Here is a 24,750-nt window from a genome sequence, read left to right on the forward strand (position 1 = left end):
ACTCTGGGTCTGTACTTGATGGAGTTTAGAAGGATGGGGGGGTGGGAATCTCGTTGAAACTTACAGAATACTGAGAGGCTTAGATAGAGTGAATGTGGAGAGGATGTTTCCACTAGAAGGAGAAACTAGAACCCGAGAGCACAGTCTCAGACTGAAGGGACGATCCTTTAAATCAGAGATGAGGAGGAATTTCTTCAGCCAGAGGGTGGTGAATCTGTGGAACTCTTTGCCGCAGAAGGCTGTGGAGGCCAAATCAATGAGTGTCTTTAAGACAGAGATAGATCGGTTCTTGATTAATAAGTGGATGATGGGTTATGGAGAGAAGGTAGGAGAATGGGGATGAGAAAATATCAGCCATGATTGAATGGCAGAGCAGACTTGATGGGCCGAATGGCTTAATTGTGTTCCCTTGTCTTATGGTATCTGAATATACATAGCATTCAAAACAAAACAGATAATGTGATAGCTCAAATAGAAATTAATCCGTACAATCTGATAGCTATTAAAGAGTCAAGGTTACAGGGTGACATCGTTTTTTTAAAAATTGAAATTGTTTATTCCTATTGAAACCATCTGCCATGATGAGATTCAAGCCAGGAACCCCAGAGCATTGCTCTAGGTTGTGGTTTACCAATTCAGTGACCTAGACCACTAGGCCACAGGGAGGAACCGGGACTTGACTGTTGAAGGGTATGTGACGTTTAGGAAAGACAGGAAATGAAGAACAGTTGGAGGGGTGTTATTAATGATTGTATTAGCATATTAGAGATGGATGACCTAAATTCCGGAAACCAGGATGTAGAAGCGGCTTGGCTAGAGATGAGAAATGAAAAAGGCAAGAAGTCACTTGTGGGAGTAGGGTACAGGCTCCCTCATTGTAACTACACAGTAGGACAGAGCAGAAAGGAAGAGATAATTATAGAATCATAGAATTTACAGTGTAGAAGGAGGCCACTCAGCCCATTGAGTCTGCACCGGCTCTTGGAAAGAGCAGCCTACTTAACCCCATGCCTCCACCCTATCCCTGTAACCCAGTAATCCAACCTAACCTTTTGGACACTAAGGGGCAATTTAGCATGGCCAATCCACATCTTTGAACTGTAGGAGGAAACCGGAGCACCCGGAGGAAGCCCACGCAGATACGGGGAGGAAGTGCGAACTCCACACAGACAGTCACCCGATGCCGGAATTGAACCCGGGACCCTGGAGCTGTGAGGCAGCAGTGCTAACCACTGTACCACCGAGCCACCAATGGGAGCTCGTCAGAAAGTTTTACCGCTAAGCACGGGGGATTTTAATCTACATATAGTTTGGAATAATCAGCTGAGCAAAGGTAGTATAGATGAGGAGTCTCTGGAACTCTCTTCCTCAAAAGGCAGTGGAAGCAGAGGCTTTGAATATTTTTAAGGGAGAGCTGGATAGATTTGTGATCAACAAGGGGGTGAAAGATTATTGGGGATAGGCAGGAATGCGGGGTTGAGGTTACAATCATATCCGCCATGATCTAACTGACTGGCAGAGCAGGCTCATGGGGCCTCCTCTGCTCCTAATTTGTGTTTTCGTAACATTTGAAGTACGTGAGATGCAGGACTGAGGGGGGTGGATTAACACTGGATTGCAAAGCCAATACAGACAAGATTCAACGAATAACCACCGACTGAAATGTAAATTTTTAATAATCATAATCCTTATTGTCACAGGTAGGCTTACATTAACACTGCAATGAAGTTCCTGTGAAAAGCTCCAAGTCGCCGCACTGGGGCGCCTGCTTGGGTACACAGAGAGAATTCAGAATGTCCAATTCACCTAACAAGCACGTCTTTCGGGACTTGTGGGAGGAAACCGGAGCACCCGGAGGAAACCCACACAGACAAGAAGAGAATGTTCAGACTCCACACAGACAGTGATCCAAGCCGGGAGTCAAACCTGGGACACTGGCGCTGTGAAGGAACAGTGCTAACCACTGTACTACCATGCTGCCCAATTTTCAGTGGTCCTATCATCAAATATCCCAATGTGAGTGCAATGGTCTTAATGTGTCTCTGGTCAATTTCAGGTTCATGGTGTTAATCGAACTCTATCCTCATTACGGTCAGTTTCAGTCTTTTTGTTTGGATCTCTATGGTAGAACTCATGCTGTATGTGACAGTCCCTTATTCAAGTTGATTGTTCAGTCCTTTTTCATTCAGCCTCTGTCAGACAACAAAATCCCAGGAGCATCTCGTCAGAGATTAAGTCTAGTAATAAATTATATCGAAGTTGTACTGGGTTACAGAGATCTTGGCCGGGATTCTCCAATCCCGCAGCCAATTTCTGACGCCAGCGTGAAAAGCGGCGCGAGCCACTCCTGCATCAAAGGGCCTCAAGTTTCAGCTACTCACCCTTTGTCCGCAGCTCCGGCGCCCGAAGTCCAGCACGCCACGGCCGGCGCGAGTTCGCGCATGCTCGCCACGGCCGCCGTGATTCCCATCTCCGCGCCGGCCCCCAGGCAATATGGCGGGGCTCTACAGGGGCCCGACGCGGAGGAACATAGGCCCCCCACGGAACTAGACCGCCCGTCGATCGGTAGGCCCCAATAGCAGGCCAGGAAATCGTGGAGCCCCCCCCCCCCCCCCCAGGGGTCGGATCGCCCCGCCCCCCCCCCCCCCCCCCCCCCCCAACCAGGACGGTCCCCGCAGGCAGAACACCGAGGTCCCCCTGGGTAGGACCGTACGTACCCTACGCCGGCGGGACTCGGCCAAACACGGCGGGCACTCGGCCTGTCGGGGCCCGGAGAATCGCCGGGTGGGCTGCTTTCAACGGCCCCTGACCAGCGCGGCGGGAATCCCGCGGGCGCCCGAGAATCAGCAGCGGAAAATCGGCGGGCCGGCGTCGGAGCTCGGGATCGGAGAATCCCGGCCCTAGTTTTCCAAATGACAATGCATCTTCATGTAGCGATGTGTAATATGAAATTAATTCCTGTAGTTCTAAATAGACAGTATTAAAGAACTTCATACAAGATGTGCATGGCTTCATTATAAAGGCTGAGATCAAAACCATTCTTATCCTCTTGGAAAAGAACTTACGATACAGTCTTGATGGTGGCTTTCGGTATGACCTTCGCAGCCCCTTCTCAGCGACTACACTCAACTCTTCATTAAGTGGATCAGTCACTTGCAGTGTTAGATTCTTCCCATCGCCATCTGAGTAATGGAGGTTCCAGTGGGGGTAAATCTGCTGTAGTCTACCCATGAGTTAAGCCTTGCAGTGAACCATGAGACCATGTTTGTGGCCCGGGCCCAACCCACAGACCAAACTCAGCCCAGAACTACCCCTTAGCATCACCAAAGTCCAGATAAGTATGCCTTTAAGATGGTGCCTAAATAGTGTCTGGATTTCCTGGTCCAGTACCTTCCACCTCACTCAAACCTATCTTACTTGAACAGCACACTAGACCATCACTCCTGAGTGTGATGGAACACGGATTTGCTGATTTTTATGTTAAGGATTTATTGAAGTGAAACTGGACCCCAATTTATTTTTAGAGTTATGTAATTAAATGACAAATACCTGGATTAGTCTGGACACAGATATTACGCCTTTTGATTTCTGTATGTCGAATGCAATATATATAATCAAGATGGCAACCAGGAGATCACTAGGTGTTATTTAATTGTAATGTACATAACTGGTAATAAACAGTGAGTCGTTACTTTGTAAATTACTGTCATTATGTCACAATCATTAATGGATTATTGTTAATGGGCATAAATGGCAAAGCAGCAATCATTGATGTTTATTATAACAGATTTTACCAATGTCATCACCATAACGACAGCTAACAAAATAAGTCACCAACTTGCCCAGAAAATGAACAGCATTCCATATGGAAATAAAAGCTTATAATGGATCAAGTCTCTATGATATTTCCAAGTTTTAGTGATGTAATAACTGACCATTTGTCTCACATGGAATGCAAATAGGCTGTATTTGAACACTCTCAGCCTTGCATTTCTAATCAAATAGAGCGCAATTTGGGACATTTGACACCCCTGTTTATACACTACTTCCTGTGTGTGTGTGAACACATGTGTGTGTATGTGTGTGTGTGTGTGTCTGTGAATACATGTGTGGACACATGTCAGATGGAAGTACACGTGTGCAGATATCCAGTGTCCTGAGTGGATGACCCTGTCTGCTTTACTGCAGACTGAGAATATATCTCCAGTCTTGGCAGTGTCCTGTACATTCTCCCATCCTCCAGTCGCAACAGTACTTAAACACATTTTATTGCACCCTTCACATTTAATACTGAACCACAGTTAGGGCGTGATCTTTCCAAAAGGGAACAAAGTCCCAAAGCGAGCACATTTAGCTGCGTGTTTCCTGGCATCACAGTGCAGTGAAATACATGGCTATTCTTTTTAAAGTAAATTTAGAGTACCTAATTATTTTTTTCCCATTAAAGGGCAATTTAGCATGGCCAATCCACCTACACTGCTCATCCTTGGGCTGTGGGGGGAAACCCATGCAAACACGGGGAAAATGTGCAAACTCCACACAGACAGTGACCTGGGGCCAGGATCGAACCCTGGTCCTCAGAGAACACATGGCTCTTCAACGCAGCTGGCTTTGAATAAGGGGACTAAACGGGGAATGCTTGGGCCATTTTTACAATGGGGAGTTCCGCTCGCCAGAATTCCCCGTTGAATCGAGAGATCGGGACACGATTTTTAAATCTCCAAGGCCCCGAAAAGAATCCCCGTCCTTCCCCCCCCAGCCCAAACGCAACATGGGAGGATCCCCCAGCACCTCACTGCACCCCCCCAACACCCACGGCGGACATAAAATGCCAGCTTGGCAGTGCCCCTGCCAGTTGGCAGTGCCACCTGGGCACCTTGACAATGCCAGACTGACACCCAGGTGGCACCAGCAGCACTAGGGCACCACCCAGCCCAAAGGGCATGGAGATGGGGACTCCGATCCCTTTGGAGACCCCGAGTCCCATTTCTTCTGGTCTGCGTTTGTGGAGACCAGAACCAAACGGTGCTCCCCCGAGGTCCCTGAAGCAAAGGGATTGAATCCCGAAGCCTCAGATAACTCAGGATTCTGCACATTTGTGTAAGGCTTACTGCCTCGCTCTAATATGCAGATTTGCTAAAAAGTGATCCCACCCATTGTGGTTGGGACTTCCCTTGCAACGTCTCACAAGATTGCAAGCTGGGTAGATCCCGGGAATGGGGCCTCCCGGCTTTCACCACCCACCGAGCTGCTTTTCCAGCGCAGCGTGGCTAGAGGATCGCGCCCATAGTGTAGGCAGAGCATACCTTAAATCCCTCAGTATCAGGCTGTGGGGGGCTCCCATCGATTCCACGTTTGGAATTCTGCAGGGGAAAAACGGAACAAAAGGTAACTGTACAGAAAATGCATCGTATAGCTTCAACCAAAAGAATGATTCTACTTCAAGAGGAGGCAGTTCCACAGCATTCGCAATGGCACTTGTGAAATTCTGTGTGAAAACTTTCATGGCTTGCTCACACGACTCGCCCTCGAACGCCAACCCCAACTCTTACTGGGAAATATTCAGCTGTATGATATTACTCATTTCAGGATACATGCTATGGCAAAAGATACCATTCAACGAGAACCTTCCAAATAAGTGACATTTAATCAGGAGAGGACATCAACATCTGATTAAGACTAACATATATTAACTCTACCAAAGGCCAATGAGAATCAATGACAGACATTGCAATGATAAGTGTAAACTAATACCCTGTCCAAATAGCATGTGCAAGCTTAGAAATCATTTAAAACTATATGAGTACAAAAATAATCAACAGAATAATTATAATTAACAGAATAAACACAAATACTAATGCGGACATAAAACCTCCAAATATATGAGTGGCCATAACAACACACTGACCTTGAGAGGTGTGCACTGGATGTTTTCATATCAAAGGGGTGTACGTTTATTCATCAAATAGGACATTTGCTGCCTTGGCTCAGATACCCAGCGGCAACACATCTTTGGGGGGGGGCTCAGTTAGGTTCTTGTTGGGGGTGGCAGTGAAGTGGAGTGACAGCCATGCTCTCGGAGGAGAACTGTGCTGAGCATCACTGCTTCAACCAAGCTCTGCCGATATCAACCTCACTGCCCCAAGTACATCTGAGATCTCCCCCACCGCCCTCTGATTTCAATCGTTTTACAAAGTGCCTGCAGATTGCCAAAGAGCCAGTGCATATCGTGAGTGTGAGGACATTTATTACAAAAAGAAGTCGTTTGCTGCCTGGTAAAACCTGATCTACGTTATGTCCTCTGGAAATTTATAAGCACTCAATGTTCACATAATGGGCAGAGGCAGGGCAGGATAGCAAGGGATCTTAGAAAGAAAGAAATTAATTCTCGTTATTCCACTTATTGATTGTGGAACAACAGAAGTGATCTCTTGGGTGCTGTAACGGGCATCGCCAGTTTCTGTTTCAGCCTTTATAAAGTACTCACTCTTGTTTTGTTACCCTCTAGACAATACCATAGCATTATATCTGAATGCATTGTACCTGAGGGATTCAAGTTTTCAGTTACTCAAGGACTACACACATGCACACTATCCATCATACCAGCAAACAAAACAATTTCCATTTCTGCCGATTGATTCTGGGATTTTAAAATTATTTTTACTGGTGTTTTGGGCTCGCGTTCTATGTTCTCGGCCCCACAAAGAAATGCACAACCTTTCAGAGAGAAGATGAAACAGCAAGAATCAACTGTAATGGCAGAAAGGTATTTTAACACAGGCTGGAGACAAGAGGCCTGAGATTATGGCTATACTGAAACTTGAGAGAAGTGCCTCACCAGGTTTTACAGGGTCTGTTTCTCCCTTTCTCATTCTATAAAGGTCTGCAATAAGATCCCATCCCACAGCTCATCTTGAGGTGTCTTCGTTGATTGGGGCAATGGGCTCATTTGTCCATGTTTGGACCAAGGCTGTAATACGTTCAGGGTGATCCTCGCAGAACCCAAACTGAGTGACAGCGTTGATGCAACTGTACAAAGCATTGGTGAGACCGCACCTGGAGCACTGTCTACAGAGAGATTGAGCAGTTTAGGCCTACACTCAAGTTTAGAAGAATGAGAGGAGATCTAATTGAGGTATATAAGATGATAAAACGTATTGACAAAGTAAACACAGAACAATACTTCTCTTGTAGGATAATCTAGAACAAGAGGTCATAGTTTTACGATAATTGGTAGCAGAGTTAAAACAGAGGAGGAGAAATTACTTTTCTCAAAGGGTCGTGAATCTGTGGATGCCGGGACATTGAGTACGTTTAAAAAGGAGATAGACAGAATTTCAACTAGTAACGGGTTGAAGGGTTATGGAGAACGGGCAGGAAAGTGAAGTTGCGGTCAAGATGAGATCAGCCATGATCATACTGAATGGCGGAGCAGTTTCGAGGGGCTGAATTGTCCAATCCTGCTCCTAGTTCTTATGTTTTTATGTGAGCAGGTTATTGCTGAATAAGTGCCACTTGATAGCACTATTGACGACCCCTTCCATAACTTTATTGATCGTCAGAGTAGACTGATGGGGCGGTAATTGGTCAGGTTGGATTTGTTCTGCTTTTTAGTGTCCATGAAGTACCTGGAATATTTTCCACATTGCCGGGTCGATGCTAGTGTTGTGGCTGTACTGGAACAGCTTGACTAGGGGCGCAGCAAGTTCTGGAGCACAAATCTTCAGTGACTAATGCCAGAATATTGTCAGGGCCCATAGCCTTAGAAGCATCCAGTGCCTTCAGCCGTTTCTTGATATCACGTGGGGTGAATCGAATTAGCTGCAGACTGGCATCTGTGATGCTGGGGTCCTATAGAGGAGACCAAGATGGATCATCCACTCAGCATTTGTGAACTGTGGCGAATGTTTCAGCCTTGTCTTTCAGAGATGTGCTGGGCATCCCCATCATTGAGGATGGGGATATGTAAAGCCTCCTCCTTCAGTGAGTTGTTTAATTTTCCACCACCATCCCCAACCAGATATGGCAGGACTACAGAGCTTAGATCTGATCCGTTGGCTCTGGGACCGCATAGCTGTGTCAATTGCATACTACGTCTGTTGTTTGGCAGGCAGGAAGTTCTGTGTCCATTCAATCAGGTGCTTCATTTGCTTCCCTCCCTTCCCTTAGACCAATGTGCCAAACCTGCTAAGGTTTCCCCCAGGACCTAGGCCTGAATTTATATCTCTCTCTCGTCTCTCCTATTTCCTCTCATACTCTTTCTCAGTTCATCTTGTCCATGAGACCCACCTCTGCTCTGTAAACCCTATTCCAGCGAAAGTGCTATCCACCTAACTTCCATTCCTGGCTCCCATATTAGTCAATGTTGTTAATGAAATGAAATGAAATGAATGAAATGAAAATCGCTTATTGTCACAAGTAGGCTTCAATGAAGTTACTGTGAAAAGCCCCTAGTCACCACATTCCGGCGCCTGTTCGGGGGGGCTGGTACGGTGGTTTGCTCCATTCAGATTCTGTCTCTCTTTCCTTCAAATCCATCAACGTCGGCCCTCTCCTCAAAATAAAAACTCTTGATTCCACCTTCCTTGCAAACTACCACCCCATATCCAACCTCCCTTGCCTCTCCGAAGCCGTGCAATTTGATATCGTCTGCCAAATTTCTGCCCATTTTTCCTGGAACTCCATGTTTAAATCAACCCCACCCCAAATCCATCCATGCCGCACTCCCAAATCTGTTTTAATCAAAGTCACAAATGACATCCTATCTGACTGTGACAGAGGTAAGCTTTCCCTCCCCAATATCTTCGATCTGTCTTCAGGTTTGACACAGTTGACCACACCATCCTCCTGCATCACCTCACCACTGTTAAGCAGCTGGGTGGGACCAGCACGCGCCTGGTTCTATCCTTACCCATTTCATCATAGACACAGTATATAACTTCTCTTCCCATTCCCACACCATCACCTCTGGTGTCCCAGCTGGATCCATCCTTGACCTCCTCCTATTCCTCATTTACATGTTGCCCCCCTCGGGAACATATCCAAATGCAGGGCTTTAAATTTTCACATGTACGCTGATGGCACCCAGCTCTGCCTCACCACCACCTCTCTCAGCTCCTCCACTGGCACTAACTTCTCACTCTGCTTTTCTGACATCCAGTACTGGATGCGCAGAAATTTCCTTCGATAAAACAGTACAAAAATCAAAACCATTGCTTTTGCTCCCCATTACACACTCCATTCTCTAGCTAGCAACACCATCCCTCTTCCTTGCAAATGCCGAAGCTGAACCAGACAACATTAGTGTCATACTTGAGCCTGAAATGGACTAACAACCATATACTAAGACCCCATCTTTTTACCTCCATAACTTTGCCTGTCTTGGTCCATATCTCAGCTCATTTGCTACTGGAACTCTCGTCTGTGCCTTTGCTGTCACTAGTCTTGATGAATCAAACATACATCTGATCAGCCTCTTGGGTTTTGCCTCCTGCACCTTTGCCTCACCAAATATTTTGCTGCCTGTGTCCTTACTCGCCCAAGTCCCATTCACCCATCAGCCCCGTGTTATCTGCCTTATGTTGGCTCCCAATCAAGCAATGCCTTGATTTTTAAATTCTCACCTTGTTTACAAGCCCCTCCATGACCTCTCTCTTTACCTGCCATCTTCTCCACCCCTAGAACCCCTTGAGGTACCTTCACTCACCTAATTCGGCCCGCTTGACCATTCCCAATTTTAATCACTCCACCACTGCTGTCTAGGCCCTAAGCTCAGGAATTCTGTCTCTAAACCCCTCTGCCTCTCTATCTCACATACCTCCTTCAAGGCACTCCTTGGACTATACCTCTGCGCTCTGCGGTGAAGCTTTTGGTCATTTCTCCTATTATCACTTTATGTGGCTTGGTGTCCAATTTTGTTTTATAATGCTCTTGTGAAGTGTTTTATTCTTGTTAATGTTGAGGGTCGGACTGTAATTAAGTGGAGTTTTTTGAAGTGTCAGCGATGATCTCAGTGATGAAATGCAGCAGTTGACTGGGGCTGAAGCCAAGTGAGGAGCGGGTGGGTCTCATGGATAAACTGAATTTAACAAGCACATGAGGCGATGCAGAAACAAGGGCAAGCACACGCTCGCTTTGCGGCATTAATACACTGGTCTAAGTTGTTTAATATGCAATGTAGCATTGACGCATGAAAGGATGACAATGATCATCTTCCAAGCATATTTTGTGTGCAATTTCTCTTTGTGGAGTGTGAATGGCACTGGCATGGCTGAATTCCTTGCTCACTATCTGCACTTTCCCATTGTACCTATGTCACGAAACCATGCTTTATGTTGATTGATTAATTTATTGTCACATGTACCGAAGTACAGTAAAAAGTATTTTTCTGCGACAAGGGAATGTACACAGTACGTACATAGTAAACAAAAGAATAATTAACAAAGTACATTGACAAATAGTATAATCGACAAATAGTGATTGATTACAGTGCGGAAAAAGGGCCAAACAAAGCAAATACTTGTGCAAGAGCAGCATAGGGCGTCGTGAATAGTGTTCTTACAGGGAACAGATCAGTCTGAGGGAGAGTCGTTGAGGAGTCTAGTAGCTGTGGGGAAGAAGCTGTTCCTATGTCTGGATGTGTGGTTCTTCAGACTTATGTATCTTCTGCCTGATGGAAGGGTCTGGAAGAGGGCAAAGCCTGGGTGTAAGGGGTCTCTGACAATGCTGTCTGCCTTCCTGAGGCAGTGGAGGTATAGACCGAATCAATGGGAGGGTGGCTTGTGTGATGCATTGGGCTGAGTTCACCACATCCTGCAGTTTCTTGTGATCTTGGGCCAAGCAGTTTGTAGAAGTTTGTGAGAGTCGATGCAGACATGCCGAATTTCTTACGTTTCTGTAGGAAGTAGAGACGTTGTCGGGCTGTTGGTGATGGTGATCCCCACGAACGTAAAGCTATCAACCATCTCCACTTTGGAGCCATTGATGTTGGGTGGGGTGGGGGGGGGGGGTTGCCGGTGCCGTGCTACGCTTCCTGAAGTCGATGATCAGTTCCTTGGTCTTGCTGACATTTAGAGAGAGGTTGTTTTCGATACACCATGCAACCAAGTGATCTATCTCCCTTCTGTAGTCTGACTCGTCAAATATTTATCGAAAATGATTTTATGTACTTACAGGCTGAACAATACTGAGTGATCTTTGAATGATGACTGTAGCTGCTAAGATGGCCAAGAGTCAGGTGACTTTTATAATTTCTGCTCAGAATTGCCTTAGCTCTCCAGAAAGTTCTTCATCAAATGACCATAGGTGAGGTGTCCTCCCTTGAATGGACATGGCTCGAGACAAAACCAATTGTGGATTTTACGCCTGTCTGTGTGCTCACCAAAACCGAAAATCCACAGACTCTCAGGCTCACTGTCTCCTAGCTTGATATTTAGCAAAGAGAGCTGTGGTGTTGGGTGTTCTGACACACAGAAGAGCCAACACAGTTGCATATGGTACAACGCTTCTTTATTTAAACTCACTATTTACAACTTGGTCTTTGCACTCTGCACGTGGGGGGCTCCCTGCTTGTGGTGTTTCAACAGCTCTTTCTTGTTTCCTTCTCCCCAGACCTACTGACCTCCAGGTGTCGTGCTCGTGCTTTTTATGTGGTTGGTGTTCTTGTCTGTGATTGGTTGTGGTGTTGTGTACTCTGATTTGCCTGTTAGTGTGTCCATCATGATGTGTGTGTTTGAATATCATGACATCCCCCCTTTTTACAAAGATATGTGCCTACGTGGTAATAAATATGATCGTGACGTGAGTGCATCTAAGAGTGTGTGTGTGTCGTGTGCAGCATGTGTCTATGACGGAACTATGTACATGGGGCGATGTCGAGTGCGTCACATGAATCCAGTTGTACCATAACATAACAGAAATGCGAACGAGAGAAGAAGAAAAAAAATTTGAACAGTTGTCCAGTCAGACGACATCTGGAACGATAAACAACAACAGGTTATCATGTAAAATTGTCCAACTTATTAAACATATGAACTGTATTATAAGTCCATTCTAATGGGTTTGCGACGAATTCGGGTTGACCGCCTTAAGGGTGGATCAAGAACCACCGGCTGCTGTGCAGGCATGGCCATGGGTGGCGATGGAAAGGGCGTGATGTGCGGCAGCTCCACAAAGTCATCCTCGGAAGCCTGTTGAGGATCTGGCGTGTTGTGTGGCTGTGAGCGTGGAAGTCGGCGAAGGGCGCGCCGATTGCGGCGACGCACGGAACCATCCGGCATGCGAACCAGGAACGAGCGGGGAGCCACTTGTCGGAGGACTTCGGCCGGTGCTGACCAGCCACCATACGGTTGATGGACGCGTACTTTGTCTCCGGAGGACAGGGGGGGCAGGTCCGTCGCTCGTGTGTCGTACCGACCTTTCTGGCGATCACGCTGCAGTTGCATGTTCCGAAGAACCGCCTCATGGTCTGTTGTCGGTGCCAGGACGGAAGGTACCGTCGTCCTGAGGGAGCGACCCATTAGTAGCTGCGCTGGCGAGAGGCCCGTGGATAACGGGGCCGATCGATAGGCCAGCAAGGCAAGGTTAAAGTCCGATCCGTCATCAGCCGCCTTGCACAGGAGCCGCTTTGCGATGTGGACACCCTTTTCAGCCTTCCCGTTCGATTGTGGATGCAGAGGGCTGGATGTCACATGAGTGAAACCATATGCTGCGGCAAAGGACGACCATTCACGGCTGGCAAAACAAGGTCCATTGTCTGACATGACAGTCCTTGGAATGCCGTGGCGAGCAAACGTTTCCTTGCAGGCCCCAATGACTGCGGACGACGTCAGATCATGGAGAGGCATGACTTCCGGGTAGTTTGAGAAGTAGTCTATAATAACAATGTAATCTCTGCCGAGCGCGTGAAATAGGTCAACACCCACCTTCGCCCAGGGGGACGTCACCATCTCGTGTGGTAGAAGTGTTTCCGGAGGTTGCGCTGGCTGAAACCTCTGACAGGTTGTGCAGTTGAGCACCATGTTGGCTATGTCTTCATTAATACCCGGCCAATATACCGCCTCCCGGGCCCTTCGTCTGCATTTTTCGACGCCCAAGTGGCCTTCGTGTAGTTGACGAAGAATCATCTGGCGCACACTGTGTGGAATGACGATCCTATGCGATTTCATAAGGACCCCGTCTATATTGGTGAGATCATCTCGCACATTATAAAACTGGGGGCACTGCCCTTTTAGCCACCCTTCCGTCATGTGGCGCATCACTCGCTGCAGCAGAGGGTCAGTCGCCGTCTCTGCGCGTATGTGGGCCAGACAAGGATCATCAGCTGGCATATTTGCTGCTGTCAGAGTCACGTGTGCCTCAATTTGACGCACGAACCCCTCCGCATCTGGTGGTGTGCTCACTGCTCGGGAAAGAGTGTCCGCCACTATGAGTTCCTTCCCCGGAGTGTAGATCAGTTCAAAATCGTACCTCCTGAGTTTAAGTAAGATGCGCTGGAGGCGAGGAGTCATGTCGTTCAGGTCTTTGTTAATGATGTTGACCAGGGGGCGGTGGTCAGTTTCGACCGTGAATCGTGGCAGGCCATACACATAGTCGTGGAACTTGTCCAGTCCAGTTAACAAGCCCAGGCATTCTTTTTCGATTTGCGCGTAGCGCTGTTCGGTAGGGGTCATGGCTCGTGAGGCATACGCAACCGGGGCCCATGATAACGTGCTGTCTTTTTGCAGGAGTACCGCTCCAATACCAGATTGGCTGGCGTCTGTTGAGATCTTTGTAGGGCGAGTCGTGTCAAAGAAGGCCAGCACTGGTGCCGTGACCAGTTTGTGCTTGAGCTCCTCCCATTCCCGCTGATGCGACTGGTGCCAGTTGAATTCCGTCGATTTTTTTACGAGATGGCGCATGTTTGTTGTATGAGAAGCCAGGTTGGGAATGAACTTCCCAAGGAAGTTGACCATGCCCAGGAATCTTAAGACAGCCTTCTTGTCAGCCGGTCGTGGCATGGCTGTGATGGCGCTAACCTTGTCTGCATCGGGACGGACCCCGGACCTTGAGATGTGGTCCCCGAGGAATTTCAGCTCCGTCTGGCCGAAAGCACACTTCGCACGGTTGAGACGCAGGCCATTTTGCCGTATGCGGGTGAAGACACGTCGAAGACGATGCATGTGTTCCTGCGGAGTGGTGGACCAAATGATGATATCGTCCACATATACACGTACCCCTTCGATGCCTTCCATCATCTGCTCCATAATGCGGTGGAATACTTCAGATGCCGAAATGATGCCGAATGGCATCCGGTTGTAGCAGAATCTGCCAAAAGGGGTGTTGAATGTGCATAGTCTTCGGCTGGCCGGGTCCAGTTTGATCTGCCAGAATCCTTTGGACGCATCCAATTTAGTGAATATGTTGGCTCGCGCCATCTCGCTGGTGAGGTCTTCTCGTTTCGGGATGGGATAGTGTTCCCGCATGATGTTGTTGTTCAGATCTTTTGGATCTATACATATACGGAGCTCGCCAGAGGGCTTCTTTACACAGACCATGGAGCTGACCCATGGCGTGGGCTCCGTGACCTTGGATAGGACCCCTTGGTCCTGAAGAATCTGCAGTTGTGCCTTGAGGCGGTCTTTGAGAGGCGCAGGAACCCTGCGAGGTGCGTGAACGACAGGGATGGCGTCCGGTCTGAGTCGAATCTTGTACGTGTGTGGCAATGTCCCCATGCCTTCAAAAACCTCCTGGTTGTGAGCGAGGAGGGAATGGAGATTCGCGTGGAACTCAGCATCCGGGAAGTCGGATATCTCATCTGGAGAGAGAGACATGATGCGCTGTACCAGGTGAAGGACCTTACACGCTTGTGCGCCCAGTAACGAGTCCTTTGATGAGCCCACAACTTCGAAGGGGAGTGTGGCCGTGTACCTCTTGTGAGTCACCTGTAGCTGGCAAGATCCTACGGACGGGATAACGTTCCCGTTATAGTCAACCATCTTAAGCCGGGATGGTGTGATGGGTGGTTTGACCTTCATGGCCTGGACTGCAGAGTAAGCAATCAGGTTGGCGGATGCGCCGGTGTCCAGACGGAAGGCGACGCGCGATCGGTTGACCGTCAGGGTGGCACACCACTCATCGTCTGGATTGATGGCATTGACCTTGTTGACATCAATGACGGCAACTCGGAAGTCATCCTGGTCATCTGCATCACTTAACTGGAAGTCGTGATGCGTGGGCTGGACGGTCCTGACTCGTGTGCGAGGTTGTCGAGGATGCGCCGGATCCATGGGTTGAGCCGCACGACAGCGGGCTGCGTAGTGGCCTATCATGGCACATCTGTTGCACTGTCGGTATTTTGCAGGACATTGCCCTTTTAAGTGTAGACCTCCACACTTGCTGCACGTCATGACGTCACGACGTTCGTTGCGCCACTGCGCATGCGCAGTGCGATCTTGCGGTGGGCGCGCCTGCGCAGTGCGTCCCTCGTTGTGGCCGTTATTCTTGGCGCGCACCTGCGCGGGAGACCGCGAAAAGCGCGGGAAGCGGCCGCTGTCGTCCGGGCCGTGGGGCGGGAAGAAATCGACGGCCTGGATGCGTTCAACGTCGTGGGCGGCCTGGCTTGCCGATTCGACGGCTGGGGACCCCCTCCGTGCCAACTCGGACGCCTGAAATCGGGCAAAACGGCAGGCAGCATTTTCATGGAGGACACAGGCTTCCACAGCAGACGCTAAGGTGAGGCTCTTTATTTTAAGAAGCTGCTGGCGTAGGCCACTAGAGGCAACGCCAAAAACAATCTGGTCCCTGATCATGGACTCTGTGGTGGTGCCGTAACCGCAGGACTGCGCTAGAATCCGGAGGTGCGTCAAAAAGGGTTGAAAAAGCTCCTCCTTACCTTGCAGGCGTTGCTGAAAGATGTATCTTTCGAAAGTTTCGTTTACTTCAGTTTGAAAGTGCTGGTCCATTTTGAGGATGACCGTGTCATATTTGGCCTGGTTTTCGCCTTCCTCGAACACCAGTGAATTAAAGACATCGTTTGGGTGGGGGCCTGCGTAGAAGAGGAGCATTGCAATCTTCGAATCATCCGAGACATTCTGTTTTTCGGTGGCACGGATGTACAGGTCAAATCGCTGCCTGTAGAGCTTCCAGTTGGTGCCTAGGTTCCCCGTGACTTGCATCGGCTGCGGTTTGCCGGTGTGGTCCATGTCCAGAATGGCAGGTTGGTAGGCAGGTATCGATCCACTCCTGTACCATGTGGTGTTGGGTGTTCTGACACACAGAAGAGCCAACACAGTTGCATATGGTACAACGCTTCTTTATTTAAACTCACTATTTACAACTTGGTCTTTGCACTCTGCACGTGGGGGGCTCCCTGCTTGTGGTGTTTCAACAGCTCTTTCTTGTTTCCTTCTCCCCAGACCTACTGACCTCCAGGTGTCGTGCTCGTGCTTTTTATGTGGTTGGTGTTCTTGTCTGTGATTGGTTGTGGTGTTGTGTACTCTGATTTGCCTGTTAGTGTGTCCATCATGATGTGTGTGTTTGAATATCATGACAAGAGCTAGAGAGGAACCCGTTTATCATAAGCAGGTATGAACAGACACCATGCATTGTGTAGCAATGTCTTCTATCTACAAATAATTTGTGAGAACAATAGGGATATTGATTATGTGATCACATGATCAAGACTGACATCAGACAAGTAATTTTATTACTCCACAAACCAAGCAGAAACAAGTCAGCATGGAAATCAACAGCTTAAGAGAGCCAGAGAACAGGAGGCACCCTAATGTACACACTCTCTCTTTACCCGTCTTGCATGTTTGTGCCCTGTCAGCTAACTAACCATCCAGGCAGAGTTTTGAAAGAAATCACCCTGACAGCTGCCCCGACAGAAAGGAAGGAACAATTATAAAACTCAAGGAAACCTATCTGTGTCATAGTCATAAAGCGCAATTCACTTAAAAGATTTAAGTGTGGTCTGCTGTTGGAATCGAGATGCGATTCCTGCCGGGAGGTTAGGCGTGGTCCAGACTACAATCCACCCACACGTTGAAATTTTTTCAGCGGTTGGGGTGAACTGTGCCTTGAATGAGGTGTGCGAGACCTGAAGACGTCAGCAGGTCAGGCTTCTCTGAGATCGGGGTGCTCTTTTTAAAGGGCGCCCCGATCTCAGGCTATCATTTCGCCCCTCCTTCTCGCTGGGAAAGAGCCCCCCCCCCCCATCATCAGCACCAAGCGTCCCCCCCCCCCCACCGTCAGTACCAGGGCCTTCCCCCACCCCCAAAACCAGGTGCGTGACATCACACTATCGGGTCACCAAATGCCCCACCCTTTGGCCCCATCAATCTGGCAGTGCCAGCCTGGCATTGCCATGGCATTGCCAGCCAGGACACTGCCCTACCATGTCCCCGACCACCTAGAGGCTACAATGACCTACAAGCCCCCCCTCCCCCCCGACGTGGTCATCACATCTGGTCTCCGTTTGTGGTTCTTAAATATTGTAAGGATTCCCACCTCTACTACCCTTTCAGGCAATGAATTCCAGATTCTCACCACCTTCTGGGTAAAAACGTTTTTCCTCAGACACCCTCTAAATCTCTGCCCATTGCCTTAAATCTATCCCTCTACTTCCTATCTGCCGTATCTATGTCCCTCATAATGTTGTACGTGTCAATCAGGCCCCCCCCACCCCCCCTCAGCCTTTCCTTTACAGCTGAAACGCTCCAGCCCAGGTTGAACAGCATGTAATCAGTTCAACACACACTGAATTGGTAAAGATTCTTTCAAAACAAAACCCGGTTGCAGTCAACCGGGAAGTGGGGAATGAGGGGATCCACTCAACTCTTCCTCAGCTGATCATAATAACCCACATATGTAACCAATAAATATGGTTACAGTATAGAAGTTCTCCAGTAAGTTTTGCATCCCACTGGGATATTTATGAATTTGATTTCTGATCCTACAGTGCAGAAGAAGGCCATTCGGCCCATCGTGTCTGCACCGACCCTCCGAAAGAGCACCCTATCCAGGCCCACAGCCCCACCCTATCCCCGTAACCTCTCCTAACCCTTGGACACTAAGAGACAATTGATCATGGCCAATCCACCTAATCTACACATCTTTGGACTGTGGGAAGAAACCCTAGCACCCGGGGGAGCCCAACACGGGGAGAATGTGCAAACTTCACACTGTCACCCGAGGGCGGAATCGAACCCGGGTCCCTGACGCTGTGAGGCAGCATGCTGCCTTAATATTGTCCTAAATGTCATAGCACATTTCAGGCCATTTCAGGCCTCTTAGTTCAAATGAAGCTGCATTCTGTTCAGAAGTCAATACTCCAGTGCAGAAAGAGGAGCAAATTCTATCTGCCTGCAATAAAACTTTGTTAAGCACAAATTCATGTGATATTGGTTATCAAGCTGCTGAATGAGAAAATGCAATTAGGCAAAAATGTGACTTTTAGATCTGGACAGTAAAAGCAAAACAATTCTGTCCCTCATCTTAAAATCAGAGAAATGTAGGAAATCAGAATGCTGGACTAACAGTGAAGCTACACCATTGAAGTTACATCAAAAGCAGTGCGAATTTTAAATGGCATACAATGTTCATAAACATTGCCTCCTTAACAGAAATTCTTCCAATGACAGACATTTATTTAGGAGGGGGGATAACATAAAGGCCATTGCCACTGCCATAAAATTGTGGGAGCGGATTCAATGCGTAGAAATTTTAGGAGGGCGAGTGATCGGTGCTCGCCAACCTGAGAGTGGGCACTGTGGTGAACGTATTGCTGCTACAATTCACCACTGTATTGTATTGTATTATGTTGATGCCCTTGTGGGCTCCGCCTGTGGCTCCGCCCCCTCGGGGGTGGTATATAAATCTGCAGCCTGCAGGCGGCACTCAGTACAGAGCAGTCGCAGGCAGGCACAGATCTAGCTTATTAAAACCAGTGTTCACTTCTACTAATCGTCTCGTGTGAATTGATGGTCGCATCAATTTAATACGCTAAGATATCGCAATGGAAGCCGCCCTCAAACCTGATCGACTGGAACTCGACCCACAGGCAGCTGAAGCCAAAGGAATCTTTTTGCACTGGCTCCGCTGCTTTGAGGCCTACCTCGCCACCTCCTCCTCGCCCACCATCACCGAGGCACAGAAGCTGAGTCTCCTCCATGCCCGGGTGTGCCACAGAATCTCTGTACTAATCGAAGACACATACGTGGTCGCGATCCTGAAAAGGCAGTACGTGAGGCCAGTGAACGAAGTGTTCGCGCGGCATCTCCTCACCACACGTCAACGCCCCGGGGAATCGCTGGAGGAATATCTACGCGACCTGAGGGTACTCGCTCGAAACTGTAACTCCAAGGACATCACGGTCTAGCAGCACTTGGAACTCGCCATCCGGGACACCAATGTGGCTGGAGTCCGGTCCAACTATGTCAGACAGGGCCTGCTCGAAAAGGGCGCCCTCGACCTAGAAGAGGCAGTAAAACTATCCACCTCATTAGAGGTAGCCTTCCAGAGCCTAAATGCTTCTCCTCCGACCACGCGATTTCCTCGTGGGCACCGGAGGCGCGACCATCACCCGACCAGAGGGTGGCCCAGGCCTGTGCCGTGCGGCTGCCCGCCGAACCCAGGGGGCCGCCTTGCTATTTCTGCGGTCAGAACCAGCACCCTAGGCAGCGTTGCCCAGCTCGGAACGCGACCTGCAGCGACTGCGGCAAGAAAGGACGTTATGCCAAAGTCTGCTTGGCCCAACCCAAAGCTCCAAAATCGCAGGCCCGACTCACAAACTGACAGGCCCGCAGACCCCGCAGCGTGGCTGCATGCCTGCTGGTACCGCCCCCTTCTGACCCATCATCCGCTGTGTGCTATCCGTGGGGGCTGCCATCTTTAACTCTAACTGACACGTGCGACTCATGGGGGCCACCATCTTGGCCGCCATCTTCAACGCCGCCCAACACGTGCGACCGACGGGGGCCGCCATCTTGGCCGCTATCTTGGGACCGCCCTGCTACCACTGACCACACCGGCTACCCGCAGCTTGGTGCTGTCACTCTCGACCAGTCACGGCCCAAGCACCTCAAGAACTCCATGATGACCGTCCAGCCGACAAGATACAGAGTCCGTCCGGGATCTGGCACCCGCCGGTTCCCCAACGACAATCACCTGCGCCCCGCCCCCCCCTACACCAAGCACCGCCCCGCCCCTACATGGCCTACACCCCCCCTCCACCCATCGCTGACCCACCGTGATGAAGCTCCAGACGACACGCTCCCGGAGTCAACGAGCCCAACACCCGCGCCCGCAGCGACGAGTTCAACACCCGTGCACGCAGCGAAGCCGGAGCTGAGGCAATCACAGAGAACGATCAGTTGAGTTAAATGGCAGTGGACTTCTAAGAGTCAGCGGGTTACGTCGGACAGACTCGATCTGTGAACCCACTTCACCCCCGCTGGACTTCAATTTTTTAACAGGGGGTGAATGTAGTGAACGTATTGCTACTACAATTCACCACTGTATTGTATTGTATTATGTTGATGCCCTTGTGGGCTCCGCCTGTGGCTCCGCCCCCTCGGGGGGTGGTATATAAATCTGTAGCCTGTAGGCGGCACTCAGTACAGAGCAGTCGCAGGCAGGCACAGATCTAGAATTGATGGTCGCATCAGGCGGGTAACACACTCCCGCTGACTCTTAGAAGTCCACTGCCATTTAACTCAACTGAGCGTTAATTGGCAGTGTGAGGGACTTCCAGACGCATTTGGAAGGAAGTCCCGCCTTGGAATTCTGTCGGCCAATCTGATTGGCCAACACCTCTCCAACCCCTCCTCTCCTAGGAATGACCATTAGAGGTACAGTGCTCTGCCTGGAACTAAGTCCCAGGACCGGCCCCAAGGTATGTCCCAGGGCAGGATGGCTGGGGATGCCCTGGGGAGTTATGGGGAGGGGGGGGTGGCAATTGTGGCGTTGCGGGGTAGGCCCTGGGGGGGGAGTGGGCGTGGTGACCCAGAGCTCCCAGGTCCCGGAGGGGAGAGTACCCCAAATCTGTAGGGCCCATCAGGAGGTTAAGGAGGCCCTCCCATCCCGTCCAAGATGGAGAATAGTTGGAAAATGGATTGCCCGCCTGCCTTTTCTGACCTTGCGATTATCTAAAGATCGCACAGGCAGTGTTATATTCTGGGCAATAGAGCAGCTAATTCCCTCAACTGGCTCATTAACTGCAAGCGAGCGCACTGCCGATCTGTGCCTGCGCCCATCGACCAAAATATCGCGCATGTGCAAAATGACATTGGGTGTGCGCCCGCATGGGACACGTAAAATCCTGCCCTATAAAATTGGCTATAAATTTAAAGCAGTGAATGGCACAGGGCCTATGAGGAGAGAGCGAAACAGTGGTTTGGTCTCAGTTTTTGCATGGCATTCACAAATAGCCGGTGGATGAGTGTACGTTGTTGGGTATCTACAATGTCACTCCTTTGCAGCAGAATATGTGCTACAGCATTCGATGTCAAAATACTTTATGCAGTTCTTCCAAATTTTCTATGAAACTAACTTCCCTTTTCATTGCAAAATTCAGTTTCCCGTTGAGTTTTAAAACTTCCTATGTTGCCTCTTCAATTTGAAGAAGCATTTGTTCATTGTGTGCCGTTGCATAAGAAATTCCTTTTTATCAACAGATCGCATCAAAGCAATAGTACTAAGTAATTATTGCATCAATTTCACTTTGTTGCCACTTAAAGTACATCTTGTTACAGTTCTTGCTGGTTCTGGTTGATTTCTCCATCAATGAATAAAGTTGGCTGGTTTTTAAAAATTCATTCATAGGATGTGGGCGTCGCTGGCTGGGCCCGGTATTTATTGCCCACCCCGAGTTGCCCTCGATCACCACCTTCTTGAACCGCTGCAACCATGTGGTGTAGGTGCACACACTGTGCTGTTAGGGAGGGGGTTCCAGGATTTTGACCCAACGACAGTAAAGGAACGGCCAATATATTTCCAGGTTAATCTATCATTGTCAAGACTCACCGAAAACACAAGGAAACCTCAGGCATCCCCTGTCTCTAGAACTGGCAGCTAACAAAGGGGAGCTACTGTGTTGAAGCTGAACGCAGAGACAATAGTAGAAATTAACAATAAGGTTTATTACAATTCCAAGATTCCTCCTCTCCCCCTAAGGATATCCTTCCCCAACCTGCACCCAGGCCAGGGTTTTTATCCAAGGTGAGGCTCTCCTTGTTAAGGGGAAGCCCCGCCCACTTAAAGGAGAAGTTCATTTCCAGGGAGATGATGGGAAACCAAATGGTCCTGATCCCGGGACCTCCATTGGGGTTATAACACTCCTCCCCCGTAAGTCTGGAGCAAGTTCCAAAGGTCCACATCCATGGACGGCGTTCAGGCGCAGGCCTTGCAGCATCAAGAGGTGCATATCGGACCGGGGAGTGGTGTTTCCGTGAAAGGCATCTGGGCGGCGGTGGCATTGCCGTTGCGGCCACGAGAACCGGGACGGGCGCCTCTGGCAGTGGTATAACGTTCATCTCGGTTTCCAAGCCGGAGCTTGGTGGTCCTTCATCCACCTCAAAAATTACCTCTGGATCCTTGACAGCCAACAAAGCCAGGGGCGGCGGCGGCAACAGGGGTGGTATGGACAGCGGTGGAGATGGCGGAGCTGGGACATCTGAATCAATGGCCGGAGTATTCGTCATGCGGCTTCGGAGGTCATTCCCGGGCGATTAGGCTCGTGGCCCTGTGTACATATTTGGTAGGAAACCGGACCCGTTTTCATCCAGGATCCAAGTGGCCCCATTGCAGAAATTCTGGACATGTATCGTGTCTCCTGGGGCGAACTCGCGCAATGGCTTGCGGAGGCCTGCGTCCGCATTGGTTCCACCCTGAGCGCGGCGCACTTTCCTGCCAATATCCGGAAAGCTGGGACTCAAACGGGTGTGGAGGCGATGATCCATCAACAGCTCAGCTGGCGCGATGCCCATCGTGGCATGCGGGGTTGTCCATTAGCAGAATAAGAAAGTAGCTAAGCAGGTCTGCCAGAAACCCGATTTCTGCTTTTTCATTCCAAGCTTAAACGTTTGCACCGTCTGTTCGGCTAACCCATTCGAAGCCGGGTGGCATGGGGCGGTCCTCAAGGGATAGATCCCGTTGGCGGACATTAATGCCGTAAACGGCATATCATTGCCTGATACGAGCACCTCAGGTATGCCGTGCATGCTGAAAATGTGCCAGAGTTTCTCTATGGTGGTCCGGGCTGTCATCGCCTGTATCTTGAGGACCTCCATCCACTTGGAGTGGGCAACGACGACGAAGAGGAACATTGCGTCCTGAAAGGGGTTCGCAAAGTCTATATGGAGGTGAGACCATGGATGACCTGACCTACAGTTGGACCGGGGCTACAGGATGCACCTTCTGGTGTGTCTGACAATGGACAATGTCGAATCACTGAACGGAGCTGCGAGCTCACATCTTCATCTTGGTCATGCCTGGGTGTCCATTATGGAGGTTCATCAGGATCAGGCCATGTCCATGTTCGGGGGTTACCACATGGGCCCCCCCCCCCCAAAGGAGCACACTGTCCTCTAAGCTTAGCACCTGCATCTTTGTGGCGTAGGCCTTCAGATCCTGCGGTAGAGTCTCATACTGCACCATGTGGCGGATGCGAGATAGCTGAGGGTTAGTCTGGGTCCAGCCGCGGAAGCAGGATGCCATGTCCGATAATGAGTCTATAAAAGAGAGGGTGGCAATCACCTTGCGAGCCGCCGCTGGTGCAGCTGGTCTGGTCGGCAGGGGCAGGCGGTTTAATGGGTCAGCGAGGGGAATCTTGGCCCCGGAGCAGTGTTCCAAAACATACTCACATGCTGCAAGCAGCAATGCCCAGCACTGGATGTGGGCGGAAGCAATGGGGGAAATAGCTCAAAATCCTTGAAGAGCCGCAAGAGGGGCTTGTGGTCCGTGAGAATGATGAAGCGGTGCCCTTAGACATATTGATGAAATTCCTTGACTACAAAGACAACAGCCAAACCCTCCTTCTCGGTGTGAGCATATAATTTCTCTGCGTCAGCCAATGTTCTTGAGGCGAAGGTGATGAGACTTTCAGATCCGTTGGCCATGGTGTGGGAGAGAAGGGCCCGAAGCAGTACAGAGAAGTTTCGCAAGTCAACAGGAGTGGTCGGGATGGGTCGAAGTGGGTTGGCAGCCTTGATGAGGAGCGTTGTTGTTCCACCCTGATGAAAGCCACCTGCTGTTCTTGGGCCCACTCCCAGTGTTGCCCCTTCTTTAACAGACGGTGGAGGGGGCGAAAGTGGTGGCCAGGTTTGAGAGGAACTTGCCATAGTAATTTACCAGGCCCAGGAATGATCAGAATTCTGTTGGACCACCTGGTACGGGCCCTGCCGAATTGCCTGTACTTTGTCTGCCACCGGGTGCAAGCCATGGCGGTCTATGCGGTAGCCGAGGTACGTTACTTCAGCAGCATTGAAGACATATTTCTCCCATCGGAGGCGGACGCCAGCTTCCTCAAAACGTCTCAACACCTCGGCCAGGTTTTGTATGTGCTCCTGGTCAGACAACCCCCTGATAAGGGCGTCGTCTAGATCGGCCGCCATGAGGGGTAGGCCTCGCAGGCAAGATGTTCTCCATTATCCGCTGGAATACTGCACACGAAGAGGAAACCCCGAAGGGCAGGTGGGTGTATTCATATAGCCCCCTGTGTGTGTTCACATTTACAAAATATCTGGTCTCGGGGGCCAGGACCAACTGGAG

General features: G+C 49.7%; 1 protein-coding gene across 2 annotated transcripts in view; it reads right to left on the bottom strand.

Annotated features, from left to right (window-relative positions):
* The window catches only part of bcat1 (branched chain amino-acid transaminase 1, cytosolic), a 118,290-nt gene that overhangs the window by 78,915 nt on the left and 14,625 nt on the right, over positions 1-24,750 (bottom strand). For both annotated transcript variants that reach the window (XM_072471819.1, XM_072471818.1), the window contains exon 2: positions 5,307-5,363. In XM_072471819.1, coding sequence (XP_072327920.1) covers positions 5,307-5,363 — 57 coding nt within the window. The remainder of the gene's footprint in view (positions 1-5,306; positions 5,364-24,750) is intronic.

The sequence above is a fragment of the Scyliorhinus torazame genome, chromosome 13 (genome assembly GCF_047496885.1).
Source record: "Scyliorhinus torazame isolate Kashiwa2021f chromosome 13, sScyTor2.1, whole genome shotgun sequence".
Taxonomy (NCBI): domain Eukaryota; kingdom Metazoa; phylum Chordata; class Chondrichthyes; order Carcharhiniformes; family Scyliorhinidae; genus Scyliorhinus; species Scyliorhinus torazame.